This window comes from Aptenodytes patagonicus, chromosome 11 (assembly GCF_965638725.1).
Source record: "Aptenodytes patagonicus chromosome 11, bAptPat1.pri.cur, whole genome shotgun sequence".
Classification (NCBI taxonomy): domain Eukaryota; kingdom Metazoa; phylum Chordata; class Aves; order Sphenisciformes; family Spheniscidae; genus Aptenodytes; species Aptenodytes patagonicus.
In genome coordinates this window covers 5,358,242-5,373,784 of record NC_134959.1, presented here as the reverse complement: position 1 = coordinate 5,373,784, position 15,543 = coordinate 5,358,242, and the positions used below count along the sequence as shown (strand labels likewise).

At 37.9% G+C, this 15,543-nt stretch overlaps 1 protein-coding gene across 2 annotated transcripts in view; it reads left to right on the top strand.

Moving 5' to 3' along the window:
- The window catches only part of PLCG2 (phospholipase C gamma 2), a 71,302-nt gene that overhangs the window by 48,407 nt on the left and 7,352 nt on the right, over positions 1 to 15,543 (top strand). For both annotated transcript variants that reach the window (XM_076349054.1, XM_076349053.1), the window contains exons 22-32: positions 816 to 925; positions 1,728 to 1,824; positions 2,727 to 2,793; positions 3,048 to 3,205; positions 5,857 to 5,959; positions 6,931 to 7,140; positions 7,750 to 7,895; positions 8,898 to 9,012; positions 10,265 to 10,432; positions 11,064 to 11,152; positions 14,623 to 14,807. In XM_076349054.1, the coding sequence (XP_076205169.1) occupies positions 816 to 925; positions 1,728 to 1,824; positions 2,727 to 2,793; positions 3,048 to 3,205; positions 5,857 to 5,959; positions 6,931 to 7,140; positions 7,750 to 7,895; positions 8,898 to 9,012; positions 10,265 to 10,432; positions 11,064 to 11,152; positions 14,623 to 14,807 (1,448 nt within the window). The remainder of the gene's footprint in view (positions 1 to 815; positions 926 to 1,727; positions 1,825 to 2,726; positions 2,794 to 3,047; positions 3,206 to 5,856; positions 5,960 to 6,930; positions 7,141 to 7,749; positions 7,896 to 8,897; positions 9,013 to 10,264; positions 10,433 to 11,063; positions 11,153 to 14,622; positions 14,808 to 15,543) is intronic.

Below are 15,543 nucleotides of genomic sequence, written 5' to 3'. Positions count from 1 at the left end.
GAGCAGTTACTTGTCTGTGCACAAAATTGTCGCAGTTCCGTTAGCAAACACGGCCTGCATGCACAAATAGGTGCAGAGTTTATTTATGTGCTTTCTATATAAAAATGGTGTCTTTGGTTTACTAATGAGTTATTAAAATTTGTCGTCTTTTAAGATATGTACATAATGTTATAAAAACAAGTGGCACAGCAAACATCTACTTATCTCTAACTCTTGTTAGGGCCTGCCTACTTGTAAATTCTCATAAAAGTTCACCTGCTTGTAAATTTTGTAGCTGTAATTCTTTTTAGTCTTTTTTGCCAATGAATTTGCATTGCTGCTGAAGAGTTTGGGTAGTAAATTCAAGATAGAGAAATTGCTTGTCCTGCTAAAACTGGATGTCTTCCTAAAGGAAACGTGACCAGCGGGATAGCTGATGTGGTTTTGAGGTGGAGGCTTTGTAGGCTTTAACTCCAACTGCGTATGAGTACATGTAATGAAGATAGAGGACTGATATTTCACTGTGTGGTTTTCTTTTTTTTTTTCTTTCTTTTTTTTTCCTACAGTAATTATGTTGCAGCACCCATAAAAGAAAGATTCTTTTTTTCTTTTTCTTTTTTCCAAGCTGATAATTGAAGAATAGCAGTTAAGTAGCATCATTTGCTTCCACCAATAGATGTCACTCTGGAACTTTAGTATTATGTTTTCTAAGCTTCATAACAAAAAAAGGGATCCAATCCCCCCCTCCTTTTTTTTTTTTTTTTTTAAAGATTGTATTATTGATTATTTTATGACCCGTCCCCCTAGATGACCCCTTTGCTCTGTTTCTCTTAAAGCCTCAGAGAACAGTGAAAGCCTTGTATGACTACAGAGCCAAAAGAAGCGATGAATTGAGCTTCTCTCGAGGAGCTTTAATTCATAATGTCACAAAGGAAACTGGAGGCTGGTAAGGACAAAGATTCCTCATAGGAGAACTTCTGGTGACTTACTAGATGGAGGAAAAAATTGAGCTTTGGGTAGTAGTTTTTAAAAACTTTGCCTGTTGTCTGATGGCTGCTTATTAACTGTGGCCTTATAAATCTTAATGCCAGTGTATTTAAAAAAAACCAAGCCCAACCCCCTCATCCTCAAGTCTCCTTTCATGTCTTTTCCATTTTTCTATCCTACAGCAATAACCTCAGCCTGCAGAACTTCCATAGCCCAGTGTGTCCAGTATTTTTCCTTTACTATGTTCATCCTTCCCGAACACTTGTGTATTCTGGGAAGTCACGCATCTATTACCATTGTCGTCACTGCTCTGTTTCTTTCCTTGCTCTGCTAAGTACTTTGCAGGAATCAAACCCACCTTTTTTAGTTATCTGTACAGTCTCCTTTCATAAGAGGTTTTCTTTCGTAGCTGGCTTGTAAATTGCTTGGAAAGCTTGGGAATCTAATGTTTCCCTGTAGTTTCTGCAGGGTAATCAACCCCATAATAATATTTTTAGTACTGGAGGGGGAAAAAGCCTCTTAAGTCATTAATTGCAGTTTACAGTAACTGTAATCCCTCTGAAATCATCTGTTACTACAGTTAACGATCACTTTGTTAGAGCTTTTAGCTACTTCATCACTTATATTTCGGTGATAGCCAGCTAGACAAGCTAGTATGGGGTATTAATGACCAATTTCTTGAAGATTATGGCTTCATTAATGGCCTATTGAAGCTCTTTAACTATTTTTTCCTCTATATATACTTTTCTTTTTAAATTCAGGTGGAAGGGGGATTACGGAGAAAAAGTCCAACACTATTTTCCATCTAATTATGTTGAAGACCTGTCATCTGATAACTCTGCAGAGCTTGAAAGCCAGGTGAGGGTTAAAGTTTGTCCACTACGTTTCCATAGAAGATGCTACCTACTGGAAGTGGAATTCTGGTTTATAGAATTATGACTCTGCATGCTGTGCTTGAGAGAACACAGTATAGAGAAATGAATGCATTCTTCACTGTTCTCTGCTGCTGAATGTCTTTGTCAGGACATCCCTCATAGAAAACTACTTAAGGAGATAGCTGATATGGTGGCATTTTAGGAGATTATAATGATTTCCTGCTAATGAAAATCATACCAGTTTAGATTTTTCAGATAATTTGGCTAAACAATTATGTGCCTGAAACTTTTAACTAGTTTGTCTGTATAATTACTGCCTCCATATTTGCAAATAGGAAAACTATGTGTCCAAACACATCTTACTAGCCATTTCACACTCCGTTATTAAGTTTTTATGCATAACTAACCCTATACTGTTTGTCAAAAGTGTCTAAAAATCTAGTCCAGAGTCTTGGACAAAGATCTCTTCAACAAAAGAAAACAAAAATCCATAGTAAGCATTTTGACATTTTTGAGTTTTAAAAATGAAGCGTTTAATTCTTTTGTTGTTCTGAAGCTCTTCCAATGATTTGCCAGGAGTCTTTGGAGGAAAACACGTGTACTAGATTTCCCGCCCTGGTCATGGCAGCTTTAAACAGACTTGAAAAATGAGCAGTTGTGTCAGGACAGAAGCTGCACTCCTCATTTTGACTACTCTCACTATAGAGAATCTCATGTGTTTCTCAAAATGAGAAATTCTTGATATGGAAACAGGCTTTTAAACATTATAGTCGGCATGCTTTCAGTGAAACTGAGGCTAGATTTAATGGTGCGTGTTTATTATCTGTTAATGTCCTGTGCATATTCACTCAAGATTTAGGGTCAGATTTTACTCATGTTTTTCAGATTATCGAGGACAATCCATTAGGCTCTCTATGTCGTGGCATACTGGTACTCAATACATACAATGTTGGTATGTATTTTCTGATGCTTACATGTGTAGTCCTGAGCTTTCTGTGTTGAGTAGACTCTTTTATGTTTAGCAGGGAAGGTTTTTAAAAAAACCCTAAAAACCAAAACAAAACACCTGCTTGTATTAATATAACTAATACAATTAATATGATGAAACTTTATGATACTAACTGTTGCAATAAATCAACAATGACAGCTTAGAAGAACAACTGTTGAATTTTAGTATGAATTTTTTGCTACTGTGTTGCCTAACAGTGAAAATGCCCCAAGGGAAACACAGAAAGTCTTTTGTCTTCATTCTGGAACCTAAGAATCCAGAAGATCCATGTATTGAGTTTGCAACTGATAAAGTAGAAGAACTCTTTGAATGGTACCAAAGTATCCGTGAAATCACTTGGAAAACTACAGAAGAGGTATTGATAAAAATCTACCCATTTTTTCTTTTTTATAATGTAGTGCTATAAATTTACAGTAGGATTTGTCTTTAGCTGCTGTACACTGCTAAACCTTGCTAACGCCTGGTCCTTTGCTCTCTTGCGTATTGCTGTTTGTCTGTTCATTTTATTGATACTGTGAATCTTGTTCCCTAAACTCTTTGGGAATACTACATAAATTAGTATTTTATGTAAATTTATGTTAACAGGAGTTTTTCAGCAGAGTACTGTCTGTGTTGCACCCTACATCTCAGTGGAGAAGTGTGCTTAATAGTACAAAGTAGATATCATTACCATTTTACATCTGGTTACACTGGTTCAATCGTAGTATTAAACAGAAGAAACTCAGATATCAGACTGTTCTGTTCAGAGTTGTGAATCCACTAGTGAGTATATGTGAAATGTGAGCTGCCTTTGCCTAAACTCTTCTTAATCCTGTTTACTACCTCTGCTTTCCAGTGAATGCAGTGGCAGTGATAGGGAATTGTTTAGCTAATACTTTACTTATTCGTAACTAATAGGCACATTCTGGATTTACCAGATCTTCAATAGCAGTATTTCCAAATCCTTGCGTAAAGATTAAAGGCTTCTGCCTAAGTTTAGCTTCTACGTCCCTCTACAAGTACTGCCGCTTAGACATTCTTCAGGACTTGCTTTTCCTGTTCTGATGTATTGATTTACCTCCCTGTCATCTTTTCTAGTATTTAAGAAGTCTTTGACATGACCAAAAAGCCCTTACAATGACTATGCTTAAGTATACTCTTTTCTTTGTTGCTTTTATTCACTTTTTATTGTTAAGTGGGTGATATGAATGATGGAAAATATGTTTCAGTATCATGTTGGCTCATGCTGTTTATCTGTCATCTGGAGTGATAATGCTCTGAGGGTCATCATAATCCTATTTATAGCAGGCAAGTTGGTGTCTCAAGCAGAGGACTGCAAATTCAGCAAGGGAAGAAGCAACAGGAGCTGTTGACCTATTGTTGGGGGAGGAGAGATACAGTTCTTATGCCAGGCTTTCATTTAGAAATAAAAATGAGAAAAAGAGAAACATGACCTAGAAGAAGTGTCCCTAAATGGAATGCTTTTTATGGTACATCAGTGGCTCTTCAGGAGCTTGGCAGCTTTTTCTCCCTCTGTACAGTTAGAGAAGTATTAAACAGTCTGTGTTAAAAGATGCTTTAAAACTCATTTCTGTCAGTCAGGAGGCTTTTCTCACAGTGTGGCCTCTGCAAAGTTCACGTGGTAGACTGCTGCATGGGGAGGGGAAAAAGATGAGGAAAGCTCCTTTTTGCCAGCACAGTTAACAGGCTGAATTTTGGGGAAGGAAGAAGCATAGTGAGTCAACACTGTGCTACAATACGGTACAGGTGTCTTATGAGTTTATTTTTGGGCTGTGTCCATTATACACAAAAAGTAAAACTAAGCATCACGTATCTTGCCATCTCTGTTTAATACTAACACTTGCCATGCTCCTAGGAACGGTTGTTCATTGCTAGCTTTCCTGCTTGGTTATCACTAGAGGGTTATGTCTAAAGCTGAGCTCATGGCATCTAGAAGTGGTCCTTTGCTATTTGGAGCTCTGATTACTGTTGAGCAATGTCTAGGAAACTGTGATGGATCACTAAGTACAATGAGGTTTGTACAGCTTTTTCCCAAGGATATTTCCAAGTCTAAACGCCATATTCCTCTTTGCTTTACTTAGTCTTCAATGTATAATCGCTGGTTCAGTGAAACATTCTGGAAAGCCATGGCTCCCTAGCTCTGATTTTCATTCCTCTTCAGTTTGTCTTGTTGAGGGAATTCTTTTGGAAGACTTCCTAATTGCTGCTGCTTCATAACCTCTTGTACCAAAGCTAACTGCTGTTCAGCATGGGACTCTTCTAACATGTTTTATCTTGTAATTGCTTCTTATGTCTGAAGAGCCTCCAGCCCAAATGTCTCTACTCAGGACAAGTCTTTCTGATTTCAGTAGTTCCCAATCTGATTGCAGGGACCGTTGCTCAGCTTCCACAGAGCAGGTCTTGCAAACACAGAAGTAGATAGTGCGTTTATTACTGATGATAACAACAAGATTGCATATGATTTTCCATACATAACATTATTGGTTTGGTGCGTAAATAGAAAACTACAGGAATGATGCTCATAGGGTTTGAATTTAGCTGTTTGGGAGTTAATAACAAGACTTAAGTCCTGCTCAGGATTGTAAATAAATAGACACTTCACTACCCTTTGCATTTTTCTTGCATACATTTGCATTTATATGAGGTATAGAGTTGAGAATGTAACTAATGAGTAGAGCCACATTAAAAGAAAAAAAAATTGTTGCCAGGATTCTGAGTAGAACTGATCAGGGAAGCACTAAACACTTGCTTAAACAAAACCCAAAACAACACAACAACTCCCCCCAAAAAACACACCCCCAACTAAAACCCAAAACCGCTTGGTTAACCTGTTCTCTGAATTGGGTCTTAAAGTACATTACATCTATGCAAGTGTCTAAAGTATCAGATAGGAATCTGGGCAACAAAGAATGCGTCAACTTTGTAATTTCATTAGAGTATACCCTGGAGTTACTGTACCATAATACTCAGTGTATCTGTAATCTAAAACTTTGTTACGTTTTACAGGAGAACAGGAGGAAATACTGGGAAAAGAATCAATTGATTGCTATTGAATTATCTGATCTGGTAATCTACTGCAAGCCAACAAGCAAAACCAAGGACAATTTAGGTATTTCCTTTAATATTACATCGGAATTTTACCCTTTTTACTATCTTTACAGGTGTTAGTTGAAATTTTAGAAGGGAAGATAAAATCTATCCTTTCTCTGCTGGAAAACAAAATTCTGCCTCACCCATGCAATTTTCAGTGGCACTTTGAAATTGTACACTAGGGAACTTGATGCTATTCAACTGTAACAAAAAAACTGTCACAAATTTCTAACTAGTTAACTGGAGACACCCTCTTGTATTTGTCTTTCATGGGGAAGCTCACTAGTTATGTGTCAACTGACTTTTTTGAGATGAAAAACTGGCTGAACACTTGTGATTTGTTTGTAAAAACCTTCAAAATGGATTTGCCATGCATTATATAATTTTACTGTAAGAACCTGTTTGCCATTTATGTAAGCTATTGGAATGGTATATGGTTTCATAATATAAATGAGAACTGGGGTCTGTGTAAGTGCGGGTGTGGAATCTGACACTGAAATATGTACTTCTTATTCCAGTTTTTTGTCATTACTGCTGGAGAAGCCAGCAAATGTGCCATTTTTCTTTAAGTTTCTTTGCAAACGTTTTTAATAAGCTGTCAGTGTGGTTAAGGCATTATAATTATAGTCATTGTTTGAGGCATTGGCTAACCCTGGCTCACCCTTTCTTGTCCCCGTTTAAACCCAGGAAAAGATGTCTCATTTAAATATGTGTTATAGTGGTCAGAAGTACATGATTAGCAATGATGAGTTGAGAACATGACTATAGACTCTTATCTGCCCTGCTGCAAAGCATGTGGCAAGCAGGCAATTTTAACTTTCAGACTTGATGCTCAACCAGTTTGCTGTGTCTGCATGAAAACTGTGCCAATTACTGCATTAAAGGACAAAGCAAAAGCAAAGTAAAACAAAGTGTTAGCAGAAATGCAGTATAAATGTCGACTTCTTTCTTCCTTTAGTAACCACTCTTTTTCCTCACTACCCTGTGTAGAAAATCCTGATTTCAAAGAAATCCGTTCTTTTGTGGAAACCAAGGCAGAGAACATTGTTAAGCAAAAGCCAGTTGAGTTGTTGAAATACAACCTCAAGGGACTGACACGTGTCTATCCTAAAGGACAGAGAGTTGACTCATCCAACTATGACCCATTTCGCCTCTGGCTTTGCGGCTCCCAGATGGTGGCTCTTAACTTCCAAACTGCAGGTAATATTCTCTTTAAAAAAGGATCTAATTCACCTTCCATTTCACCATAAACAAGCCCCTTTCTGGCCCCTCTGCCATTCTAGTCACTGTGGCTGTCCTGTTTATTTGTACTTCCCAGCAAGAAGGGATGTGCAATAACTGAAGTTTGGTTTTGAACATGTGGATGGCCTGATAGAGCTGGTCCCCAAAAATCAGTCTCCAAAAGCCCTGTCTCTGAGCCTAACTAGCCCCGAAGTCTCAAAGGTTTATTTCACCTTGATCTCTTTGTGATAAGCGAGCAGAGATATTTACAGCAAGTTTCAGGTGAATGAATAGTTGTACAGCCACAGGGAAGGCTGTACTCCACTTTCTGGTAAGGGCTAGCTAGCTTATGACATGTTGATAGGAAAAAAAATTGTGAATGGAGATGGATTTATTGGGATTAAAATTGGTGAGAAATGGCCTGTCAGGTTCAGTTACTGAAGGGAACCGAGCCTTCCAACTTACCTTTCCAGCTCTTTCTGATAAAGTGGTGACCAGAAAAAATTACAGAGGAGCCATTAGTCTGGTACTTTCTTAGCTTTATTCAAATGGGAATCTTCTGTTACAACTCTTTAACTCTCTCCCTAGATAAATACATGCAGTTGAACCATGCCTTGTTTTCACTTAATGGACGCACTGGCTATGTTCTGCAGCCGGAAAGCATGCGAAATGAAGAATATGACCCAATGCCAAATGACTCGAAGAGGAAATTGCAGATGATTATGACAGTGAGGGTAAATCTCTTTTGTAAATTATGTTTTTTACAAGTCATAAATATCTATAAAAATAAAACTATTATGTTTCAGAGCAAGATCTGACAGATTGTCAAAATACTGTTTTTAAATGTCAGTGTGTTTGAGAATAAAACTAATTCCACTGGTTCCTGAAAAGAAATATATATCTTTATCACGCTAATGAAGCACATGCTATAGGACTGAAAACACAATCCTGGGATAATTTTATATAATTGCTAATAAAAATTCCAAATGAACTAACTTGCATTTCCAATCTAATGACTTCTCAATAGAAGGGTCCTATTGCAAATTCGTTAGCAGCAGACTAACTAGTTCAGAGATTTCCAGTGTGGAAGAAAGATATTTATAATGAACTATAGAAACTAAGCCGAAAAAATAATAAGCTGATTCCCCCCTTCATCATATTTAGTACACTGTGACTTAATCAGTGTCATTCTCATTTTTCATGGAGACGTGTTTATTATTTGAAAATTACGCCATGTTGTCTTCTGGTACCAAACAGGAATTGAACTTGTTTCTGTTCTCAGTTGCTCTACAGTAAGAGATGTCCTTTAAAAATATGTTTTCTGAGAAAGAAGAAACACATAACTGCTTTTCACTACAGTTTAGAGAAGAGGTAAACAGGGGCTGTGGATGTAAAGCAGGAATGTCTTAAAATAGATATGTAATAAAGACTGAGGAAAGATAACAAAACTTACGTTAGAGGCCTGTTCTGGAACTGCACACTGTCTGTAATGAATGTCACCTACAGTATCTTACAATGAAAATCATTGGGTTACCCAAACAATGGAAGATATTATTATTGGTGGCACAGATAGTATGTTTAATACATGCAAACATATTCAAGAGAGGGAGTGTGTATTTTTGCATGTTCTTCGGGATTTTTTTCCCTCCCTCTAGTTCTGTAGGCTACCTTCTGTACAGAAATAATGATGCCAAGTTTCCTTTGGAGGTGGTTATAATTTACAGTTGCTTTTGCAGGTTTTAGGTGCTCGTCATCTCCCTAAACCTGGTAGAAGCATCGCTTGTCCCTTTGTAGAGGTAGAAATTTGTGGGGCTGAATATGATAACAACAAATTCAAGACAACAGTTGTGAGTGAGTATCTGCAGTTTTCTGTGTTGTAGGGATATGGTTATACTTCCAGTGCACTTAAATAAAGTGAGTAGAGGATGACCATGAATTTATGTTGTCTGTAATTGGCCAGCAACTGATATAGGGAGGAATAAGTTAACTGTTGCTCTGGACTGATGAGTCATACGATATTATTGTCTTGCTTGCCTCAGGGCCGGTTAATTTGAGAAACTTCAATGTATATCAAATTTAGAAAAAAAAGTACAGTTGCAGTTTGTGTAAAACAAACCAAAAAAAGTTGCAGTTATGTTTTTGCATATGCATGTTTGTGTATTTGCATATTTTAAAAAATTGCTGTCTTGACAGTGCCTCCAAGAGTGCTAGTCAGTTCCCAAAAGTCTGGCCCAAAATGGGGAGTTACTACTGTGAGTTCCAGACTGTGTTTAAATAAACTCGGGTTCTAAGACTAGCATCCCCTTGGAGACAGCTTGGGTATGTAGGGCTTGCAATGCAATAGAAGTTTGATCAAAGCTCACTCCTGCTGAGTTTTGGATAATGGATGTGTGTTTGTGTGTGTGTGCATGTGTGTTTGTGTGTACACGAGCTTTATTTAAGTGCCCTGAAATGGGACAATATCTCAGCCACTTAATATTTCACCGTTTAATATTTCTGGATGCAGCAGTTTTCCTCTAGAAGACAAGAGGCTTTGCTCCTAATTATCCAAACCACTGATACCAGTGGAAAATAAACACAGAATCAGGAGCAGAATGTGCATTGTGGCTCTTCAGTACTTGAGAGACGAGGATTATGGTTTTACTGTATTGTGGGAAGTGACCAAGACTTTAGAGGGCAAACTTCCTGGCTGTGTCACACATACCAAATTACTTGGTGTTCTATAAATGACTGTAAGAGTTGGGCCATTGTACATTAGCCTTCCGAGTGCTTTTCATGCTTTTACTCTGATACGGAGCATGAGGCTCATGAATATGAGCAATGAATTAGTTTTTTTTTACAAATACATGTCCAAGGAGGTTTTATGTGTTTAAATACAAATAATAGTTTTTCTTCATGGATTTCCATCCCTGCCAAGTTTCCTCCTATCCCCTGCCCCAAATAAACAAATACAAACCTTCTGAAGCAAGGTTACAACAGGAGGCAGATGGTAAATAGGATTTTTGGGCCTTTGTAGCCCCAGAAAATGTCCTGGGATACATACCCATATGTGAATGAAGTGAAATTACTGCTTCATACTGCAAATGTTTCCTTTTCCTTACAGATGACAATGGCCTTAATCCAGTTTGGGCACCTTGTCCAGAGCAAGTGAAATTTGAAATTTATGATCCAAATCTAGCGTTTCTGCGCTTTGTTGTTTATGAGGAGGATATGTTCAGTGATCCCAATTTCTTAGCACACGCCACTTTTCCCATCAAAGGAATCAAATCAGGTAAGATCAGTGGGTATAATAAGGGGCTAAGTCAGAAGGATGCTGTTCAGCATTGTTGTATTGTGACTTTGCTCTCAGTAGCAGCTACAATGTGCCAAAGGACAAGTGCTCTTTTGATCTGAGTTCCTTTAATCCATTGTTTATTATGATACTGGCTGTGTAGCCTGTATGTATTTAAAATAATCCTCTCACCCTCTTGAAATTCCTTTTTAAAAATTAAGATAGGAAAGCATTATGTAGAATAATTTGCACTGTCTTTACCACATACTCCATTTCAGCAACAGGGTTATGTGCTCTGACTAAAATCTGGGAAGGCTCTTTTTCTGTTTTAGTGTCAGTGCATTTGTTTTGTTTATTATCTTAGATGTGGATGTACGTAGAGTAAGTTTTCTCCTTTCCTCTGCTTCTGGCTTTAGTTTTCAAGAGCATGTGAAATCACGTGTTTCTCAATTTTGCCATTCTTGCCTTTTGCTTCCCTGTAATTGTCATAGCAAAGCCTGCTCTTGGCAGCAGAGCATTTGAGCAATGAAGAATCTGTTAGCCCTCAGGACTGTATGCACCATTTTTGTGACTGCAGATAACCCTTTGCCTTGACTCTAATTGTCCTTTGTATATGTTCCTCCCCCGCTAGGTTTTAGGTCAGTTCCTCTCAAGAACGGCTATAGTGAAGATATAGAGCTGGCTTCACTTCTGGTTCACTGTGAAATGCAACAAGTTCTGGTGAGAACCACTGGGGTTTTTTTTGTGCACTTAGAGTGTATGTTACCAGTTCTTTGTGGAAACCAGGAAATGAGGATTTAGTTTTCTGTTCTGTGCTACTGTCAGGCATTTCTTCTGCAGGTACTGGGGAAGACCAATAGTACAAATTGAGTTAGTCTCCCTCTGGGTGGACAGATTACGTAGTTGTTAAAAGAAATAATGCACTAGCAAAGCCTCATTACCTCCACTAGTTTTTGCTGTAACAGCATGGTCATTGTCTTCCCCTGTTAACGGACTGATGCCATGCAAAGGTAGGTAAATTCAGCTTTGACTTTGTAGAATAATCTTTTTTTAAAGGTAAAAAGAAAAAGAAATCACTTTAGGAAGAGAAGATAGTAATTTCTCCCAGTATTTCATTAAAATAAACAATGCATCAGGTGGAAGACATATTCTGGTTCCTACAGAAGTGCTGATCTGCTTCTTTTAAGCCTCTCTAAAACACCTAATTGAAGTACTAATATTTTTAAACATACAGGGGAAAAAATAATGATGCATCCTTGCTCATGAAGCCAGGCATTAAAGTGGCTGATCTGTGAACAGCGTTTGTTGGTGTTCCAAAGGTGCTGCTGCATATGTTGATTTGAAGCGGGATTATTCTCAGACTCTCTCAATCTCAATAATATTTTATGTAATTTAAATACACTGGTGTAGGGGCCATGTGATGAAAGTTTAAAGATGCTTCTGGGAAGTGGGTATTTCAGGGTGCTTTACAGTACCCTTCCGATTCAGAGAAAAAAAAAAAGAAGTCCAACTTCCTATTTGTAGTCTTCTACCACCATTCAGGCTTTATGCTGCAGTTCACACCAGTGTACATTATTTTTCCTGATTAAAACACCAACTTCTGCTAACTGTAAGTCGTTATGTCTCTGGAGGGATTTGTGCCTGCAGTTGCATACACTGAAATGGAAATTACTGAATTCAGTCACATTCTTCTTCACAAAGGAGTGGCAGCCTTTTCCAAACAACCTTTGTCAAGGTTTTTACAAAGCCACCTTATAACACATGATGTAAAATGACTGTGTGTAATGACAGTGTTTGGCAGCCGTGGTAGGTTCCTTCTGTTGGCTAGCAGAGTCACGAGAGCAGGAGAGGGCTAGAAGCTGAGAGCAAGTGTTTGTGTGTGTGTGTGTGTGTGTAAACAAGAGAGACCTATGTCCTTTGAAGATAACGTTTAAAATATTCATATTTCATGGACACAAGTCTGATAGAGGAGGCCTGATAAACTGCTGGTTTTTGGCTTGCTGCCTTTGAGAAAACTGGCAGCAACTCACCATTGCCTAATATATTGAATATGGACATCACTTGTAGATATATTGCAAATTCCTCCTGCCGTGGTTTCTCTCTTCAGAAATTCAGATCACTATTTGCCTGGGGCAGGAGTAGCTCTTAAATTGTTGTTCATAGCAGCAGTATGTCTCCCAATCTGTCAGCACCAAGTCCTTTGACAGTAGCACATTTCGCATTCTTGAAGCCCCTTCTGCTTGTTAAGCTAAATGAAGATGCAGCACAGCTCTGTATTTTTACAATGTCTGATGTCTCTGGGTGGTAATGCAGTGGCAGGAGAACGTTCAAAAATTTTCCCTTTTGTTTGGCAGTCTGCAACAAACCAAGACTTGCCATAGTTAATCAACTTCTAGAACTTTTGCCAGATCATCCAAGAAGCATCAGAAAAGATCAAGGCTGTCTCCATCTGTTCTTCTGCCTTTTTTTTTTTTTTTTTTTTTAAATGATGACCCTCCATAAAATGATATAATTTAATAACAGGCCTGTTTATATAGAGAGCCCATCTGCATAACCTTGGAGATGAAATACAAAATTATAAAGGGGAATTACAGATGGCTGTGGAATTTCTCAGGAATAGAGAAGCAAGAATATTGTAGACGTAAGCATGCGTGTTTATGAATTATTATGTGGGGCCTTATGCAGTTTCTGTTGAAATTAACTGGTTTTCTTGATATTGTAGAAATTGTACTGTACTGAGGTTGTTGTTACATTTAGAAGCATGTCTTATTTGCTTGAAAATTGATTTACTTGCTTCAGAAAGTGTGTGTATATCTTCAGCATTTTCTGATTACAATCAGCCTCAATAGTGTATATGTTTTTAACATAAAGATTGAAGCTGACATTCTTAAATGGGGTTTTAAAGTCTAGTTTTGTGGATACATTTATTTACAAGAACAAATAGTAGAACATATGAATCTTGATGATTACATCTGCAAATTGGTAATTGGCAACTGGCAATCTGCTTTTCCCTTTGCAATTTGGGAATGCAAAGTTTCCTTCCCCTTTTAAGAAAAAAATAATAAAAAAATTACTTTTTAAATCTTAATCAGTAGCATAGCACTGAGGCTGTTTCAGTTGCTTCAACCCATACCTGGCTAGGAATGTGTTTCGGGAGGAAAAAGAAGGTTTAGAAAAGGATCTTGTTGCCCTAACTGAAACCACTTGGGTATGTTGCTAACCTATCAATTTTCCTAGGTCTGAACTGAGTGCAGAAAGAGGCATTCTTATTAGTATGCTGCCTCTCAAAATGTTTGGATTTATTACATTTATTGATTGCATGTCATTTCTTGTAGGATGAGTATCTTTTTTTGCTGCTGATGTGAAAATTAAGACTTCAGTCCTGCCAGTACTATTCCCCGCTAGTAACTCTATAAAGGAGGCAGCTTTTGCATCCAAAGTTTTGAAGTATTAAAATAATTTGAAGTCATAAAGGGAATCCTGATGATTATTTTATGCTTGTGGAATATTTTGAGACCTTCTACTGTGGGCCACATATAACAACAGAAACTCAGACTGCTGCAAATTATTCTTCAAATACTTAAGTCAGTTCCCCTGCAAGTATTGAATTGCCATAGCTACATAGAAACACAGGATCTGTCCTTCTTTCTTGATCATCTGAGTACTTGCTGCTATTAGGGGTCCTATTTACTAGTCAGTATTTCGACCTTTAGTCTAGATTTCAATAGGAAAGCACCAGGATTGGTAGTATGTCATGTAGTACACAAATATGATGGAAGAGTAAAAAATATTAAACTTTTTAAAAAGTATTTTTAAAACTGTTATAATCTGATAACCCATCATGATACACCATTTGCTGTCCTTTCCTCAGCAGACTGACATGCTTTATTAGGGAAAAATATTCCAATAGAAGTGTTTAGATACACACGTTTCATGACTTGTGCTGGAATGTCCCTGATGCCCCCATTAGAAGGTATGGCTGGTCATACTGTGGGGCTGAGGGGTTTCTTTAGTGCTTTCTTAGTTTCTGTAAACATTCCAGAAACATCTTATAAAACTAATTTTATAAAACATTCTATAAAGCTAATGGAATGTGTTTAGGAGAACAAAATAATCCCCCGAACTATGATTCTGTGTCATTTTGGCTATGTGTCTTGCAAGTTATGTTGATTTCCAATATTCTTTTGAAGGAAAGTGAAGAAGAGCTTTATTCCTCATGTCGGCAACTTCGGAAGCGCCAGGAGGAGCTTAATAACCAGCTGTTCCTTTATGACACCCATATGAATTTAAGGAATCCTAACAGAGATGCTATATTAAAAGAATTCAACGTGAATGAGCGCAAACTACAGATATATCAAGAGACATGCAACCGCAGGTGGGTTGATAATCATTCTCCTTTCCAAGGCAGCTCTATCTAGACATGGTTTATGGTAAGGAAATCTCAGATTTATCAAAAAGAGCATCTGAAGAGTGGCGAGGGTAGAATGAGCGTATCTGAAGCAAGGAAGGGCTGCAGTGAAGCAAGGCTGGGCTGCAAGCCGCTAGAGGCCAGCAGATGCTGTGAAATGTCTGCTCAGTGAAACCTCAGTTTCAGTGATCACAGTGAAACACGTAATCCTGTGAATTTATATTCCTCTCTTCTCCTGCTTTCCAGGAGGAAAGCCTGGAAGTATATACAGCCAAATAAATAAAGTGCTTCACTCCTTCTACACTGTCAAAGTTATGTCCCTGGGAATGTCGTTAACATATTAGATATGTGGGAACAGAAGATGCTTCCAGATACACAAACCACAAAAGATAAAAACAATATTGAGTTGTAACAGCACAGAATTGTCAGTTAAGTGTCAGTACATTATCCAAAGCTTAGGGGAAGGATCTTTCTCCTTTGCTGACGCCTTTGGGCTGGGTGTGAGGGGGACAGACAGAGGCTTCATGTACCAGCAGGAAGTCTTGAGTAGATCTCAAGATGGGATGGGAGGAAGACTTTTCTTTAAATATTTTTACCCTTTTTTATGTGTGCTGAACAGCTGCATGAATCGCTAGTTTACTCCCATTTATCGAGGAAAAAAAATTGCAGTGCTTGTTGCTGATTACTTGCTGTTCATATCTAA